This window comes from Gaeumannomyces tritici, assembly GCF_000145635.1.
Source record: "Gaeumannomyces tritici R3-111a-1 unplaced genomic scaffold supercont2.16, whole genome shotgun sequence".
NCBI classification, from domain to species: domain Eukaryota; kingdom Fungi; phylum Ascomycota; class Sordariomycetes; order Magnaporthales; family Magnaporthaceae; genus Gaeumannomyces; species Gaeumannomyces tritici.
Genome location: NW_008804560.1, coordinates 4858 through 21127, shown reverse-complemented (window position 1 = coordinate 21127; position 16270 = coordinate 4858). Strand labels below are relative to the sequence as shown.

The 16270-nt window shown below is 55.7% G+C and overlaps 6 protein-coding genes across 6 annotated transcripts; 4 read left to right on the top strand and 2 right to left on the bottom strand.

Annotated features, from left to right (window-relative positions):
* Positions 1-795: 795 nt before the first annotated feature.
* Positions 796-3963, bottom strand: GGTG_13541 (hypothetical protein). Its single transcript, XM_009231452.1, has 6 exons — positions 3379-3963; positions 3187-3327; positions 2638-3081; positions 2031-2432; positions 1633-1923; positions 796-1544 (listed from the first exon to the last, which is right to left on the bottom strand). The coding sequence occupies exons 1-6, from the start codon at positions 3761-3763 to the stop codon at positions 1156-1158; spliced, it is 2052 nt and encodes a 683-aa protein (XP_009229716.1). The 5' UTR covers positions 3764-3963; the 3' UTR covers positions 796-1155.
* A 541-nt stretch (positions 3964-4504) lies between these two features.
* GGTG_13540 (hypothetical protein) lies at positions 4505-4901 on the top strand (the record flags this gene model as incomplete). Its single annotated transcript, XM_009231451.1, has 2 exons — positions 4505-4553; positions 4657-4901. The coding sequence occupies 2 exons, from the start codon at positions 4505-4507 to the stop codon at positions 4899-4901; spliced, it is 294 nt and encodes a 97-aa protein (XP_009229715.1).
* A 1114-nt stretch (positions 4902-6015) lies between these two features.
* GGTG_13539 (hypothetical protein) lies at positions 6016-6597 on the top strand (the record flags this gene model as incomplete). The annotated part of the gene is made up of 1 exon (XM_009231450.1): positions 6016-6597. One exon carries the CDS (start codon positions 6016-6018, stop codon positions 6595-6597), a length of 582 nt encoding a protein of 193 aa, XP_009229714.1.
* A 1359-nt stretch (positions 6598-7956) lies between these two features.
* On the top strand, positions 7957-10102 carry GGTG_13538 (hypothetical protein; the record flags this gene model as incomplete). Its single annotated transcript, XM_009231449.1, has 6 exons — positions 7957-8286; positions 8408-9268; positions 9326-9542; positions 9618-9692; positions 9747-9881; positions 9960-10102. The coding sequence occupies 6 exons, from the start codon at positions 7957-7959 to the stop codon at positions 10100-10102; spliced, it is 1761 nt and encodes a 586-aa protein (XP_009229713.1).
* Positions 10103-12768: 2666 nt separating this feature from the next.
* Positions 12769-13933, top strand: GGTG_13537 (hypothetical protein; the record flags this gene model as incomplete). The annotated part of the gene is made up of 2 exons (XM_009231448.1): positions 12769-13051; positions 13385-13933. 2 exons carry the CDS (start codon positions 12769-12771, stop codon positions 13744-13746), a joined length of 645 nt encoding a protein of 214 aa, XP_009229712.1. The 3' UTR covers positions 13747-13933.
* A 1681-nt stretch (positions 13934-15614) lies between these two features.
* Positions 15615-15986, bottom strand: GGTG_13536 (hypothetical protein; the record flags this gene model as incomplete). Its single annotated transcript, XM_009231447.1, has 1 exon — positions 15615-15986. The coding sequence occupies one exon, from the start codon at positions 15984-15986 to the stop codon at positions 15615-15617; it is 372 nt and encodes a 123-aa protein (XP_009229711.1).
* Between the last annotated feature and the right edge of the window lie 284 nt (positions 15987-16270).

Here is a 16270-nt window from a genome sequence, read left to right as displayed (position 1 = left end):
CCGGCGGAAGTAGGGCCGGGGGCGAAAGTGGTGTTCTTTTTATCTTGGCCAATCACGGGTTTATCCCTTATCAAGTTCAGCTCCTGGCGGGGCCAGGACAGCGCCAGCCAAATTCAAGTCACGTGTAGATAACAGATAGCTGGGACAAGCGCAATGGATTGGAATTTGATCCTCAAGCGCCTTACCGCGCCACGCTTGGTGGCTTGGTCGCCCTCGAAAATAAACCCCTCCTCGATATCACACGTGAATGTACCCCGCAGTTCTGTGCGTCATTGGTTAAAGTGCAGGCTGTATGTAGCACTCGCGTTGATGCGGGAATTAAAAGCAGCCATTTCGGATGAACGGGATGCACAAGCTGGTCATCGGCAGCAGCCGGAAGCCATAACGCGAGTCATCGGCTGTCACATGGGAGCCGGTGTGGCATCCGGTCGCAACAAAAACGTTTGCGCACCAATGGCACGATCAGAGGAATATCGGCAAATGCGATGGGTGCTGCAAGAATGCCCGACGACAAAGTGGCTAATGTCTAGCGAGTCGGGCGGGCCATTTGGATGGCTGCCTGCGCGGGTTGGCACTTTTTAAATGGAGTCCTGCTGCCTTTTTTTTTTTCCCATGGCAGAACTAGGCTTTGGCCCACTCAATGAGTCCGCCGGTCGCACTGGAATCCTTTATCGCGGAGTGGGATCCTGTGGTAAATTTTGTTTCTAGCCCGGCCCACTGGTGGGAGGGAAAGTCGCGCTCGATCTTTTATTTAAAATACCGCATTCCCTGACCAGCGTCTTCTCGGCATCCGGGAGAAAACAGAAAAAAAAACCCACAAAAACGAATTCGATCATACACAGTTTTGCCGACCGATTGAATCCTCCTAAGGCTATCTAGCAATGGGTTTGCCTACAAAGGTGAGCGCGTCTCCATCGGGATCGCGATTTCCTTTCGAATAAACTAACAGATAAAGCCCACAAAAATCGAAAATGAAACGACTTTCGAAATAAAAGAAACAGTGACACTTCATTGGCAAGCTGGCGCGTTCGTCATAGGGATAGGTGATAACTATGTGGCCAAGGAGGAGTTAAAAAAGGGCGGCCATAAGGAAATTTGTGTTCCCACAGGGGAGGTAGTCCAGGTGTTCGTCGGTACTGCGTGGGTTTGGTTTACCTAGGACTCTTGCATATCTTCATCATGGAAGAAAAGAGCCTTGGCCACTAAATATCCTGCGCCACCAAAATGAACTCGGATAAGGATTCCGTGTGTCTCGCGGATGATTGATGCCTTCTCATTCTCAAATTGCCACCACTTTACAGCGGTCAAAAGCTTTCCCTTTAAATGCGCTTCCTGGAGGTTGAAGTCCGGCCGATCGTTCCGTAAACGGATACCCAAAGTGAGAACTCCATGCTCAAGAGTAGCATTAATTGATTGTCCTCGCCGAGGTTGGCCTACAATCCCTTGTGGAGCCAACATCTTTATGCATTCTTCAGTAAAGAACTCATCGGCGGCGGAAAGTAGATATCCTGTGAAGCGGTGAACCTTGTCGGGGTTTGGGGAGGCTGCTGACAGTATGTTTGGGTCAGCCGGTAGCACAGAAAGGCCTAATGTTGATGCCAGATTGGCCTGACCGTTTATGTCGAAACTTACAAGGGCTCGGCCCAGTTGACGAAGCTGGACTTGTGTTGTCCGGCAACTGCGGTGCCAGCTGAATGGGGCCTGGGGTTGGGTGGGGAGGCCGAGAGGGCTGATGGCAGTCACCGAGGCCTTGTGACGCGGCGCCGACGCGCACCTGTTCTGCCAATTGAAGCGTTTCGACCGCGGGAGGAGGGGCTGGCCCATAACGGGTGGTCGTGTTCCCAGGCGAAGGCGCTCCGCTGTTCCCTGCGTTTTCGCGTTCGCCTGCGGGCGGTTGGTTCGAATGGGCAAACGGTGACGAGCCTAGGGTATGGCGATATGCGACGGACGGTTAGAATGAATCTCACATAAAGGGACAGGTCTGTCGGGGGCGAGGGTGGGTTAGGGGAAAGCCAGAATGGCAGGCGAACCTTGTGATGGGGTGCTATTCAAAGTCGGGGTCCGGAGGGACGGTGGCTCAGTCCTGGCACTGGGGTGTTTGGGAGCTGCGTTGGTGTCGGGAGACGCGGCCGCGGATTGGATCGGTGGGGGAGGCGTAGGCTGCTGGTTCGCCTGGGCGCCATTGAATGATGCGGCACCGATGGAAGCGGTCGGCGGACACGTTTCGGTTTCGGCTGATGGAGCCATTCGCGACGGGGCTGAAATGGCTGCCACATCCTGCTTGCGAGGTCTGCGCCTAGGTCGTTTGGTCTGCACGGACACATTGGCTGCCTTCCGCTTTTTGGTCTGGATTGTCGCTGACGTGGTGGCGTCGTCGGGCCGGACTTGAGGCGCTGCAGTTGGGTTCGGGAGGGAGGACGAGGGAGGCAAGTCTGCGTGCCAAAGTTGCAGGTTAGACGGCACTGAATTAGCTAGTACAGGCCAAAATTACAAGCGCTGGTCATTCATACCGCGCGCGTGGGAGCGGCCCCGGTGTTGCTTGCGCCGCCCAGGCACCGATGATGGCTTCCGCTTGCGCTGCGGAGGTCCAGGGATCGTGCGGGGTTATCGAAACAAAAGGCACCAATTATCACTTACTCGAACCAGGGAATAAATGCGAACCGTCCAGCTGAATGTCGGGGGCAGACGTTGTGCCGTTTGCGGTGTCCTTGGGGCGGGCCGCGAGGGCGGGCGGGGCCACCGGCAGACTTGGGGAGTTTGGGGTATGCGGCGGATGGTCAGGGACAGGGGCGAAGGTGGTAGTCGAGGTCGGAAGGGACGGCGTCTTGGCCCCGTCGGAAAACAGGGCCGCAGATTGTGTCGGGGGGGAAGATGGACCTGACGATGGAGGCGGCTGGTCGGCTAGGAGTCCGGCCGGTTCGGTCGACGGCGGCGAGGCTGCGTGGGATAGAACCCTTTGTCGTCTGGCGGGGTTCCCCGCCTGGGGCTGTTGCCGTTTCGGCGGCGGAAGCGGGGCGGGGTCGTTCTGGGTAGAAGTTGGCGGCGGCGGATGGGTCGAGGCGTGTGCGGCGGAGGACGATTCTGTCCCAAATTCGAGGTTAGAAGGCACAGGACAAACGGAAGGGATAAGGATTGAAATTTAAAGTTAGACGGCGCGAGACATGAAAGGGGAGAGGACGTTCTTACGATCTGGCGCAAACGGGCTGGGAGGAGAGGACGGCGAGCCGGCCTCGTGGCGATTCGCCGTGTTATGGTCAAGGGATCCCGCCAAGCCCGGCACGAGTTTAACACACTTTTCGAAATATTTCGTGTACTGTGTAGCCAACTCTGTTGTACTGATTAGCAAGCTCCGGTTCGGAATCGGGACACAAAACCTACCGATCAGAAAACACGCGGCTAGCTCGGGTTCCGGTTCGACGAGGGCACTCAGGTATCGAAAGCAAGAATTGATGTCGAGACGCACGAACAGGGCATTTGCATCCGCACGGAACTTTGTGAGAACCTCTGCATCTTCCGCGTTTTCCAAGAACTTGACGGTCCCCGAAGCGGTTTGTAAGGCACAACCAACGTCGAGGCGCAACGCCTGCTTCGGACCTGTCTTGCCGTCGTACCGGACTCGCGCCCACTCAATAACAAACTTGGTATGATCACCTCGAGGGCTAAAATGGAAGCCGTTCTCTTTGACTTTCTCTTGCAATTGTCGAGCTTTTTTCGACGCCTTCGCGGATTGCTCCTGCAATCGCTGCTGTGGCGGACGGGGCATGACAAACGAAAGGCGACAGGCGAAAAATGGGAGAATGGGGCGTAAGGGAAAGAATGGGACGGAATGGGGCGTTGAGGGGAATGGGGGTAGTGAAAAGAATGGGATAAAAAAGGTTGCAGGGAAAGGAATAGGACGAAATGGGGTGTAAGGTAAAAAAAAGGGTGAGAATGGGGCGTAAGGTAAAGAATGGGGCGTAAGGGAGAGAATGGGGCGTAGGGTAAAGAATGGGAGAGAATGGGGCGTAGGGTAAAGAATGGGACAAATGGGGCGTAGGCAATCGACTGCAATTTATCACGTCCAAGCATTTATCAGCCGCTCCCCCGGGCCCGTGGAGCCCTTGGCGGCCCGCCTTTTTTAGCTAGCGTTTGCCCGGTGGCCGTGTTGTTCCCGCAAGGTTACATTGTCCTTAAATTCGATTAATCCAGCTCCGAACTCGACTAGTGCCGAGCCGCCGCTTTCCTTTTAAATCCTGTCCGCAGGACCCTATTCCTTTCGCTTGAAATGTTGAGCCTGGCAGGCAGCCCGAGAGTATGCTAAAGGAGAATCCGAAACGTTGGAAAAGAAAGGGGCGGGGAAAATGGCGGAAGCAGGGGGCACTTGGGAGTGCATCGGCTAATAGGACCGCTATTGGAGCGGGCAGGCAACTAAGAGCGACCAGAGACACACCTCCAAGGGTGCCTTACCCGGGCTGTTTGCTGTGGATCCAGGCCCACATAGCCGTTCCAACACCGTGCGGAGCCCATGATGCACGGCCGCAACTTTAATTCAACATGCGAGCCGCCAATGTCTTGTAAGTCCAGCGGCAGGCGGCCGACTGCCCGGTAACTAAAAGGGTTAGCTCCTAGTGGCGGCCTGCACATCCAAAGCGACGGCGGTTTTGTGGTCGCAACTAGGTCCCCAGCCGGCTCCAGGATTCCAGGTGCAACCGATGAACGCCAGTCCAATCGCCAGCGCGGAACAGGCTAGCAGCTTGGCAGGTTTCCCCGCCGAGTTCAGCTTCGCGGCCATTGATCATCCCTTGGCCGGTTTCCTTGTCGCCGTGAGACTCCTGCTTTCTATGGGCATACCGCTATTCGCCTGCTACCTTTCTCCCCAGGTCGCCGCGTGGAGTTTCTTCCCCCTCCCAACGCACTCGTAGCGCCCCTTGCTCCAACGGAGTGTCAAGTAAAGTACTGGTTTTCATGCAGGATGGTGGTGACAATTCTGTAAGGGGCCATTTTGAAAATTCGTTCCGCAATCCAATCTGGGGTGCTACACCGCGCTGCGTGGTGGCTGCAAGGGCTTTAATGTATATGCGGCTTTAGCTTACCGCCGTGCCAGGGGCGGGCATTCTGTTCACGCCCCCTGTGGCAACCCTTAGCGTTTGGAGTTGTAGAAGCATTGGAGCTGTGCTTCTGCAAAAGGTCCAGCGGGTTGTAGGTCGACGTCGTAGGTGATAGCTTCAGCGCATCTTGCGCGACCACCGCCACTACCACCCGCTGCAAGAATTGAGGATATATAAAACGCCCATATCCAGGTGCTATTTACTATAACAGACCCCCAAACCAACGAGCTACCTACATAAGGAGGCCGCGGAAGTATTTTAAAAACGAAACTTTAAACTTCCTTCGGGCCTTCTTCCTGGGTTTCCCTCCTCCCGCGTGGTCGGGAATTGTGACGGGTGCGCATGTCTGGCCGCCAGAGCACTCGGCCGCCGCGCATCATTTCTGTGTGGTGCAGCGGCAGCGGCACCTGCAGCAAAACCACTAGCCCTAGAATTTGCAGGGCAGGAACCATACTAAAGCTGCAGCGGCAACTGCTGCTGCCGCTGCCGCCGCCGCTGCTGCCGGTCATGCCTAAACCCATAATTATATTTCGGCTCAGGGCGTTCGGAGGGTGAGGCGCGGGACACGCAGCCCCGGAATATCCGAGGAATACAGCTAAAAGAGGAGGGAGCCTCGCTGTGAGCGGTCCAGGCCGGGCGGGGGAAGGAGAGAGGGAAGGTGGTTAAGCTCGCTATCGCCCAAGAATCTGGCGCCCTACCTCCCTACGTAAAGGCTCGCATCAGTAGCCGGGCCTGCTGAAGTGCACTGCTTAGCGGTGAAAGGCGGCGGTGTTCCGGCCGGGCGGCCTGTCCGTTCAACCGCAGCTGCTTGCTTCACAAGCATAAAACCTCATTTTTGGTGCGCTGCTTCCCAGTAGCTAGTACTTAATAAATGTGCCAAATTACTCCACCCCGAGCTCGTCGGCAACCTCCCTAAGCCGCGCCGATCATGGCGGCCGGCCAGCTGAACCAGGCCTTGGACGCACACCTGCCCGAGCGCGCGTCGACGGCCTCGGCGAAGGAGCCGTCCCACTGCATGGCGCCCACGATGCGCCGCCCCGTCCCTTTCGATCCGCGCAAACACAAGCTCCTGGAAGACCGCGGGATGGGCAGCGGGCCGCCCTCGGTCAGCTGGCCGTACGAGGCGCGGTTGACGCTCGCGCAGAGCGATAGCTCGCCATCAACCGTCCTGGCGGCGGCGGCGGCGCCCGCCGCGGCGCAGCTCGTGTTGCGACGGACGCACGTCCGGGCTGGCGTCTTGGGCGTAATTTACGATCAGTCGGCCCGCTGCTTCAGCCCGCTCCCAAAATACGAGGATGCCGACATCGACACCCGCCCACCTCCTGCCAAGCTCGCTCTAGACGACGACGAGATTCTCCCGGACGCCGACGCGACGGGGATTGCTAGCGTCGGCAATGCTCCATCCGAGTGGCAAAGCCCGGAGCCGCCCGCGATGGAAACATCGCCCACGTGCGAACCCTTTGACTCGAACGAGACCCAGTCGAAAAATAAGGGTTGGCGGGGTGGTTAACCGATCTCAGGTCTTTTTTCGTGGCTGCAGGGCTCACCTTTCGATGAACGCCTCCCAAATGATACCCTGGAAAGGGTCTTGTCTCTTCGCTGATGTAGGCTTCCTGCGTATCGTTGCACACCCCGACTGGCCGCGTCGACCCGCCGCGTCCGCCAGCGTAGTTGCCTGCCCTGGGCCGCCGCCTAGGTGGGAGCCGTCCTGCGGCAGGATTAGACGCCGGCGCAGTTGCGGCACGCCTTGAGCGTGCAGTTTCTACACTGCCAGATATATGGGTTGGGGCCATCGCTGCAAAATCTGCAATGCCACTGGAACAGGTTGGTGTCTGACTTGATCAGATCCCAAACATGATAGCACTGGTTCGCCATTTTCTTTTGTCCTTTTCCGGTGGTTTATGTCTGTAAGGACATAATGGCTGCTTTATAAATAAGGAATAGAAAATGCAAAAGGGCCTGTCAATACATGCGGCGGTTAAAGCGGGTGCGATTAATGTCGTGCGGCTGTTACTTGCGCAGGGAACAAAAAAACGAAGGAAAAAACGGAAATAAAGAAAAAAAAATACCCGGCTACCTCGTGTCCGGCCTCCGCTGGCAGACATGCCAAAAAGCACCGCGATGACGCCGTCGTTGGCGAGTGATCCTCCCCAACGAATGCGACCAGCTCCAGAATCCAAAGCCGGGGGTTGATTGGATCCATGACGAACAGTAGGCTGTAGCCATTTATTTCTAATGCATCATGCCTGTACCAACCTGGGCGCCCGCTACTGGTGGCGGGGCGGAAAGAGTTGGCAAAGGGCGATGCCAAACGGAGTCTGGAAAGCGGGCTGGATACAGGCCGCGGCAACCATCCCGGCGTTGTTGGCGGAGCTTTCGTGGCTTAGCCTTCTGCGGCCAAAGCCAGCCCCTACCCATCCAACGACAGCGCTCGAAAAGGTCAAGTGACCGATGGCCCAACACACCGATATACCTGCCCTCGCAGCGTGCTACTCGCCCAGAGAGCGGGGCGTCAGCTTAGGGCGTGCAGCTCGTTGTAATTCCGTTCCAATGGGCTTGCGTCTGTCCTGCTGTCCTCGGCGCGGCGGCCCTGAAGCAACTACAGCCTCACCCCCACCTAGGTCCGCCGCTTGGCCCATGTTGCCCGCCAGTCCAGCTGCGTCTCGAGGTCGGAAGCACAAGGCAGGTGTATTTTGGTATAAACTGACACCAAGGCTTTTGTGTTAAGGACATCAAGCTCCTTCTAAACAATAGGAGCCCCTTGCTATAAGGCACACATCCAGACAGATTCTCATTATTCTCAGCTGCTGCAACCGCCAATAAAACATACCACGCCAGCGCCTCGCCAACACGGACTCCACCCTTCATAATGCCGGAAAGATGGGAGGTTCTGTTTTCTTTGTTTATCATTGCAGCTTTCCTCGTCGGCCATAATTACGACACCTCCGGCCCGGACTGCGGCCCCCATGAGCGTTCATGGCGCGCCGTCGTGGCACGGAAGCTCGATGCGGACAAGGCCAAGATACCACGGGAGTGGCGTCTGGAGAAGGCTGTGGTAGACCGGGCCAGGTCTCAACGGAAGATCGCCGGCGAGTTCATAAAGACGCTGCTAGACGCGGAGACATTCCAAATCACCGCCATGGACGCCACGACCCTAGTCGAAAAAATGGGCGACGGAGCTCTAACTGCAGTCCAAATGGTAACGGCATTCTGCAAGCGCGCAGGGATTGCACATCAACTTGTAAAACAGACCGGCTAGCTCCTGAGAGTGTTTCGGGAACGCTTATGCGGTACTAACTCGAGCCTGCTGCATTCGCTAGAGCAATTTGCTTCTCGAGATTGGTTTTGACCTCGCCATTGAGCGGGCGGAGGAGCTGGACAAGCATTTCAAAAAGCATAGGAGACTTGTCGGGCCCCTCCACGGCGTCCCAATAACGCTAAAGGACCAGTTCCACATCAAGGGCCTCGAAACGTCTGCCGCGTACGTCGGCTGGATCGGCACGTTCGAGGGCAAAAAGGGGACAGGCAAGGAGAAGCACTTTGAAAGCGAGCTCGTCCGCGAGCTGAAAAGCCTGGGCGCTGTTCCGATCGGGAAAACGACTCTTGTGACCAGCGGCTGGGCCCCAGAAACAAACAATAACATACTCGGATACGCGCGAAACCCGCACAATCAACGCCTATCCACCGGCGGCTCTTCCGGGGGCGAAGGAGCTATGCAGGCTCTCCGAGGCAGCGTGTTTGGTATCGGAACCGATGTCGGAGGATCCGTGTCCATGCCTGCATCATTTCAGGGAATTTTTGGCTTCAAACCATCCGTCGGCCGGATGTCTTCCAAAGACATTGCAGGCATCTCTCCTGGACAGCAGGTCATGCCGGTTGTCACGGGAATCATGGCGCACTCAGTCCAAACTCTGCGTCTGGTCTTCCGAGCGCTTCTCGATACCAAGCCATGGCTGAATGATCCGTACTGCTTGCCCATTCCTTATAGAGAGGCAAACGAGTATGTCCCTGGGAAAGCGGCCGAAAAGCCGTCGTTTGGCTTTTTTGCCAACGATGGCATTGTCACCCCCCATCCTCCAATTTCGCGCGCGATGAACATTGCCAAAAGGGCGCTCGAGCATGCAGGCTACGGGCTCGTCGATTGGCAGCCGCCGTCGTATAACGAGAGCATGGCAATACATGTAAGGCTATCCAATATTGACAAAACTCATTGTTTTACTAATAGTCTGTTAATGTAGGGACCGATTGCTCGTGGCGATGGCTGTCCGGATGCGTACGAAGCCATCAAGCTATCTGGAGAGCCCATCATACCAGAGATCAGACGCGTCTTTCCTGGAGGGAAACCGCTGCCATCTATATCGCTACGGGAACACGAACAGTTTGTGGACAGGATGAAGACGTACCGTTCAAAGTGGAACGACTACTGGCGCTCTTCTGCTCGGAGAACCGACAACGGTAAGACGGAGATATAAACCAATCACATCGCGGCACCTTGTCCTGCTCCGCCCAGATACTGACAAGGCCGGGCAGGCCTCCCGGTGGGCGCAGTTTTGTCCCCCGTTTCCCCGTATGCTGCAGTCTTGCCGGGCAAGTTCTACCATTCGCGTAAGTTTTGCTTCGTAAGCGCGGTGATAACAATATGACTGACTGCAGGAATAGCGTATTCGAGTGCCCTGAACGTGCTCGATTACCCAACGGTCGTCATCCCAGTCACGTTTGCCGACAAGGACGTGGATACTGTGGCCTCCGACTTTGAGCCGCTAACCAACGCAGACAGGATCAACATGGAAGCTTGTAAGTTACTCAATCCGTGACCGATCATGTGGTGTGTTAGGCGTAGACTGTAGGTACCGAGCTAAATTTGCCTGAAAGATGACCCCTACGTTTACGACGGCGCGCCAGCAAGCATCCAGCTATTTGGGCCGCAGCTGGACGAAGAACGGCTCTTGTCCCTGGCGCAGATTGTAGTGGACGCTCTCGAAAAGTACAAAAGAAGACGCGATCAGTTGATTTGACGACATTATGGGTGCCGTCGCCCGGACGGTTGTATCGTTGGAGCGCCAAGTTTTGGGCCGCAGCTGGACGAAGAACGGCTCTTATCCCTGGCGCAGATTGTAGTGGAAGCTCTCGAAAGCACAAGGCGTGATTAGTTGATCCGATAGCTGTTAGGGCGCGGCGTGCCCTCCGTGCACTTGCAGCATTGTCTTTCGTGTGCGCTGGGTGTATGAGACCCCTATCACAATCAGGATCCCAGTCCTGATTGCCCTGGCTTTTTTAGCAGGGGTGGGAGGGGTCTTCTTCTGTCTAACCGCCTTGACACCCGTCAAGGTTATAGCGGGGCCGCGGGTCCCGGGAATCGCGACCCGAGGCGTGGGTCCATTAGTGAGTTCCTTGCAGCGGCTGCTGGGCTGGCCTAGAAATTGCTTGCTGTGTTTTCGGGCCTTGGCTTTTCCGACTTCTTTGCTCAGGCCAATAACTGCCGCAGGAGCTGATCCTGGGGTTCCTGCACCATCGTCCTGTGCGATAATTGTGCAGATCGGTCATGATGGCAGCGGGGTAACGGCAAATCCACCGATGGCGATCTGGGAGAGAAGCGAGGGTTAGGGGCGTTGCAGTTCCGGGTTGGAAACCAAGCCTCCGAGGGTGTTGCAAAACGCAAATGATGTATAAAAGTGACTAAATGTCTTGGAACAGCAAAACCCGCAGACTTCCTTATTACTAACACGGCGACTGGCAAGACCTCCCCAATGGGCCGCGGCGCATACGATACGACCGGCGTGCCTAAACCACCTCCGCCGAAGCCCAGGTGATCACATATCGACACACGGAAAATAGCCGATCTCTGGTACCAGCTCCATCAACGGCGACCTGCTATCACCCATACACCCGTCTCTCCCGCTATTTTAAAATGTGCACATGGACAGACGTAAGTCGTTCCGTTTAGTTTCGTCCCACGAAAACCGCTAACCGAGCCACCCTCCAGCGAGAATAGTCCTGCGGTCACCACCGCGTCGTCGCCGCCGAGTGGTGCCCCAAATTTATAAGAACAAAGCTGCCGTGCCAGCCCCAGGTGGAAAACAGGGACTACAGGCGAGATGAAATCTGCAGTATGTTCTGCCAACCCACTTCCTCGGTACTGGCAACCTCTCTAATCATCCTTGCTCCATCCTGAAATAGGTGACTGCGTAAAGCGGGAGCCCGTGGCATGGGAGAACATGATCACGCCCCGTCAATAAAAGGGGGCCCCGTCTCGCCTTCAAAGTCACGGCCATTCGAGCGCGCCAGCTAGACCAAAAACCAGTACAACAAACATCAAACACAAAAATGCAACGCCCCAGAGTGGCATGTATGATTGGGGCGCAGTTTGTTGCCCCTCAGCTGTACCGCCCGGAGCTCTCAATAGTAGATCCTCTAGCGGCCAGTCAGCTCAGCCACGTTGGATTTGATGGATGTATACTCACCGTATCCGCGTCCGTACATCTTTTCGAAGATTCCCCAACTTGGATGATGCTTGCGGCAAGGAGTATTGTTTGGAGGGTGGTGGACGGGGGACGCTTGGTGGTCGCGCGGACGGGTGTGGTGCGATGTAGTTGTCTTGCAAGCCAGCGTCGAGCTAGGTCGGTTGGAAGATTGGTTGACAGAAAAGAAAACACGAGCAGCGACCCAAGAAGTACATTGCAAGTTGATCTTTGCTTTGCGGAAAGTACCTTCATGGATGAATTATTCATGCTTCCCTTGTCCTGGCCATTCTTATCTAGGCTTGGTTTGTTTTCCTGGTTGTCAGCTTGCCCCCCGACCGGCAGCTTGACCCCGGCAGGTATCCTTATCGCCTCAACACGCGGAGCGCCGCCCTGCCACACCGTGCGAAAGTTCCCCGCAGGTAGGTGTGCCGGGTCGCCTCTCAGGCCCCCGCAGCCCTGCACGATTATTTAGGAGCCCTGTTTAGATAACGGCGATCCGGATGGGAGTTGCGGAGACGGCTGGCTTGGCCCATTTCCACCTTCTCTCCCTGCCTGTGGAATTTGACAAGTGTGACCAAAACAACTGAAAACAGAGTACTCCACCCTTTCGAACTGCATGCCGGCGATCCTGTGATAAGCCAAGGCACACTAAAATCGCTGCTCTGCACAGACCCCGTTCCGCCGCGAGCCCGCCGGGTGAATCGCTATTCACACACCAAAAACCACCACACCGCTAAAAGCGGAGCACGAGCGGGGGACCCGTTTGTCCGGAAAATACATAACGTGGATCTGCGGGCTTGGCTCAAACGCCTCTCGACTTCTAATTGGTTCTCGAGTTTCCACCTCAACCTCCTGATTTCGTTTTCTGCGGTTGCCCACTACTAAACCTCAGATTTTCGTTTTTCTGCGGTTGCCTACTACTAAACCTCCAATTTTCGGTTTTCTGCGGTCGCCCACTACTGAACCTCCGATTTTCGTTTTTCTGCGGTTGCCCATCTCGACCTCCCGACTTTGTTTTGCATTTACCCAATGCTATGCAACAACTCCTTAACCAGATACATGCATCGATATGGGCTTCGCCTAAGCCTACGAAGGAAGACATCGAACGTTTTCTTGACGAGGCGGCAGGGGCTCTGAAAGCCCGCAGAGCAGTTCACCACCAGGCATTACACGATGAAGACCGTCATTTTCAACAGGCCGACCTAACTAACCTAACGAAAATGATACTTTTCGTCTTCAACCAGCAGCCTAGCGCAGCTGATGATAGAAAACGAAGCAGCTTGAAAAAACTCGGGTGTAGAAACCTCATCGCTCTCGGCCTGACTCTCAAGATCAAGGAACTGAAAGATGTGGGGGTAGGGGTGATCGACGATCTCGTCACGGCCGGCCCGCACATCGGGGATAGGCTGGAAAAACGTATCTTCTCCAACCGTGACATTTACAATTGCGTTGTCGGCGTCGGGGCTGAACTTACAACTTCAGCCTACGAAAAATTCCTTTCTGGTCAGTTGGTTGTGAGTTCAATCCTGCAACCGTTACAACCCGCTGACAAATTAGACCTCCGCGGTCTGTGGCTTGCAGCGAGCGCGGAGCTACGGGGGACGAAAAGGAGGAAAACCACAGCAGCGAGCAGTGCAACCGTCCGCATTGCTGGTTTGCCAGAGCTCGACCCTCAAGCATCATCCACCTGCCATCCCCCACCGTCGCACGCCCTGCCATCGGATGCAGCATCACCTCTGCGCAGCCCTACTGTCCAATCAATGCCCCATCAGACCGAATCGGCACCTCCACCCCCGAACGTGCTGACGGCTACCCCGGTACCTCACCATGATCCAGTCACATCATCATGGCCTTCGTCCCGCACCTCGGATACGGGAACTCAAGGCCGCCTTCAAACCACCGCGCTGTGCAATGAAACCCCCCCGGCCGCGCACTCTGGTCTTACCTCCGAAGCTGCCCAACAACCGATCAACCAAGCCACGACTGCCCTTTTGGATGCAAGTACCCCCCACCCTTGCGATTACCACAAAATTCTGCACCTATTCGCTAACACCACGTCGGGTAACCAGAGCCTCGAACCAGTCGACGAATGGTGTCTGGACTTCAGTTTTATGGAATTTCTGCCTGGCGAAGTATCTTTTACCTTCTATCAACAGGGCTCTCATCAAGGAGGTTCCGCTCCCCATCCGCACTATTGATCATGTAGTGTTTTTGTTTTGTACCGAAGCGCCATTATGGCAATTCCCCCATTTGTCACGTGGATACCGTCGTTTTCATAGAGCTGGAGGATGTCACCAGCCTGTAGATCCACGGGCTGAAAATCGCGTACGATCGTGGTGGCTTCGGGGCCAGTGCTTATTCTCGACTTGCTGAGCGAAATCGTGGGATTTTTTCGCAGGTTTTCGATAGCGATTGCTCCTTCGACCTGATCCTCATCAAGTCCCTCGGCTTGGATGCTGTTGAAGTATTGCTGGTCAGCAGCTGCTGGCCCATATTAGCGTCGTTATAAACGTTGGCACCAGACCTTCGTGGCTCTTCTGGCGTTGGATAGTCGTTAATCAAGGCTTCCATTCCTCGTGGCACTCTAGCAGCCTGGGGTTCCAGTGGCTTCGGAAGCACAATGATCACCACCATCTGATTTTTGCTCAATATCAGGGCGTTTTCGACCCAAAGGCACTCCATGGCGTGATCGAAGGAAATGCTCAGCCCTTTGGCTTTGGCTTGTCCAACAACAATGGTATTAAACTTAACACCTCGTTAGGCATGGTTGGCAGCTGGGTAGACCTGTCGACTTACATAGTCCCTGTTGTATAACAAGGCAAGATCGTTCACTGGTTGCAGTAAATACGACTTCGGCAACCGCCATGTGCCTCTCCTTTCTTGCACCGGTGTCATATCTCGGGCGAAAAAGCGGACCCTACCAGCACTTTCCCGTATATCCGGCAAACGTTCGACTTCGAAAGGGGGATCCATGACGGGCCTGTTGAGCTTGGCTGTTGTCGGAGCCGGGATCGGACACCTGCTGAAGTCGGGCGGCAAGCGGGGCACTGGGCTGATAACACAACAGCACGCACGTGGTATTCCCGCCGCCCCTCTGGGCGCCGCCTTATCGCACCTTATCGCGTTTGATCAAACGGATTGGCCCACTCCAGAATGACGCCACCCCACCAAACCATCAGCATCGCCCCTCACCCCCGCTTAGTGATGCTGTGGGCCCTTCCCGCACGATCTTTCGATCCGTCCGAGCTGCGGGACGAAGTTCGCGAGTTCAAGAAAGAGTCGGAAAATCGTTCCTCCATCCCCGACTTCCCCTGAACTCCTCGTCCGGCGCCTCCCTTTTTGTATTCCCACGACCACTGATATGTCGCCGTCCTGGTCGAGGGTCGGTTCCTGATGAGGTATTGCTTGGCGATCCCGGAACTCGATTGAGCTGTTCGCGCTGCTTGAGCCGTTCTGGCTCGGGGGCGCGGGCGCCGTCGTGTTTTGACCGTGGGTGCACGAGTCCAATGAACTGGTCGTAGTCCATCAGAATTTCGGCGGGGAGCATCAAGTCTCGCGAACCCTTGAGTCAGGTCAGCTTAGCCCCATTGGCCCAGCTGTCTCCGCCCACCCGCAAAAGTCGATATGCCTTCGAGGTCCGTCGATTTTGAACTTGGAAGGCGGCCCGGTGGAGCTACACGTAAATCGTTTCGCTGTTGGACCAGGCGAGGGCTTAGGACAGGTGCGTCGATGCAAGCGGCCTCCTTCGTCTTCTTGACGTGGTGGCCCGGGAACTCCCTTATCATGTCGGCCTGCTCGCCGGCTCATCGTACGTCCGCAGCCTGTTGAGGCTGTCCGGTTTGCACTGACGTATACGGCCGGTCCGGTTGGAAATCGCATCTCCGTGGTCTTCCCACCGCCTCCGGAAGCCGCTTGTACCACGGGTCCCAGCCCTCTTAACACTATCATCATGCCCACCCAAAATATAATTTTGTGTTCCTAAAACGGTGTCTGCTCTTAAATGGGGACTCGTGATACATTTTTCACTAATTTAAGCAAGCGCTTTAAAACTGGGAAAGTCCGCATCTTATTCTAAAAAGCCCATTTTTCTTCGGTCAGACTCCTTTAAGGTTTGCATAAAGCTCAAATCTTCTTCGGGAAGCGAAGCAAGCGGCGGCGGAAGAGGCGGCGACGGAGGAGGCGGCGACCACCTTACAGTAATTTCCGCTGCGGTTGGCTGCTTCCACATAACGGCAACGTTGGTTCCCTCCTCCTCGCCCTTAACTTTCACTGGCATGTCCATAACATGTTCAAACCCTTTTTTCGCGTACTGGGGTTCCCCCATTCGGCTGGCTTCGACCAAACAATATCCCCCTCCGGCCTCCTTCACAAACTCCTCAAGGAGCATCGCTGCAGCGCCGCGGCAACGAAAGGGACGATCTGTTACGAGCAGGTGCATGGTGAACCATTCTTGAATGCCGGCGTCCTTGATCCTGTCCCGGATCCACGCGCTGGCCTTTTCGAAGACGTCCGTTCGGGAGCCGACGAGCTTGAATTTTTCGGCGAGGTCCTCCGGGGGACATTCTGGTCCAAAGAAAGATTAGCAGATTAGTGAATCTGTATATAAAACGGGAGTCCGGAGAGAGGAGAGATATGGCGGAGCGAATCCCTCACCATCTCGCTGCTCGGCAGGAAAGTGGCTCTCCTGGGTCCAGATGGCGAACGCAATTACGTTCCCGTTTT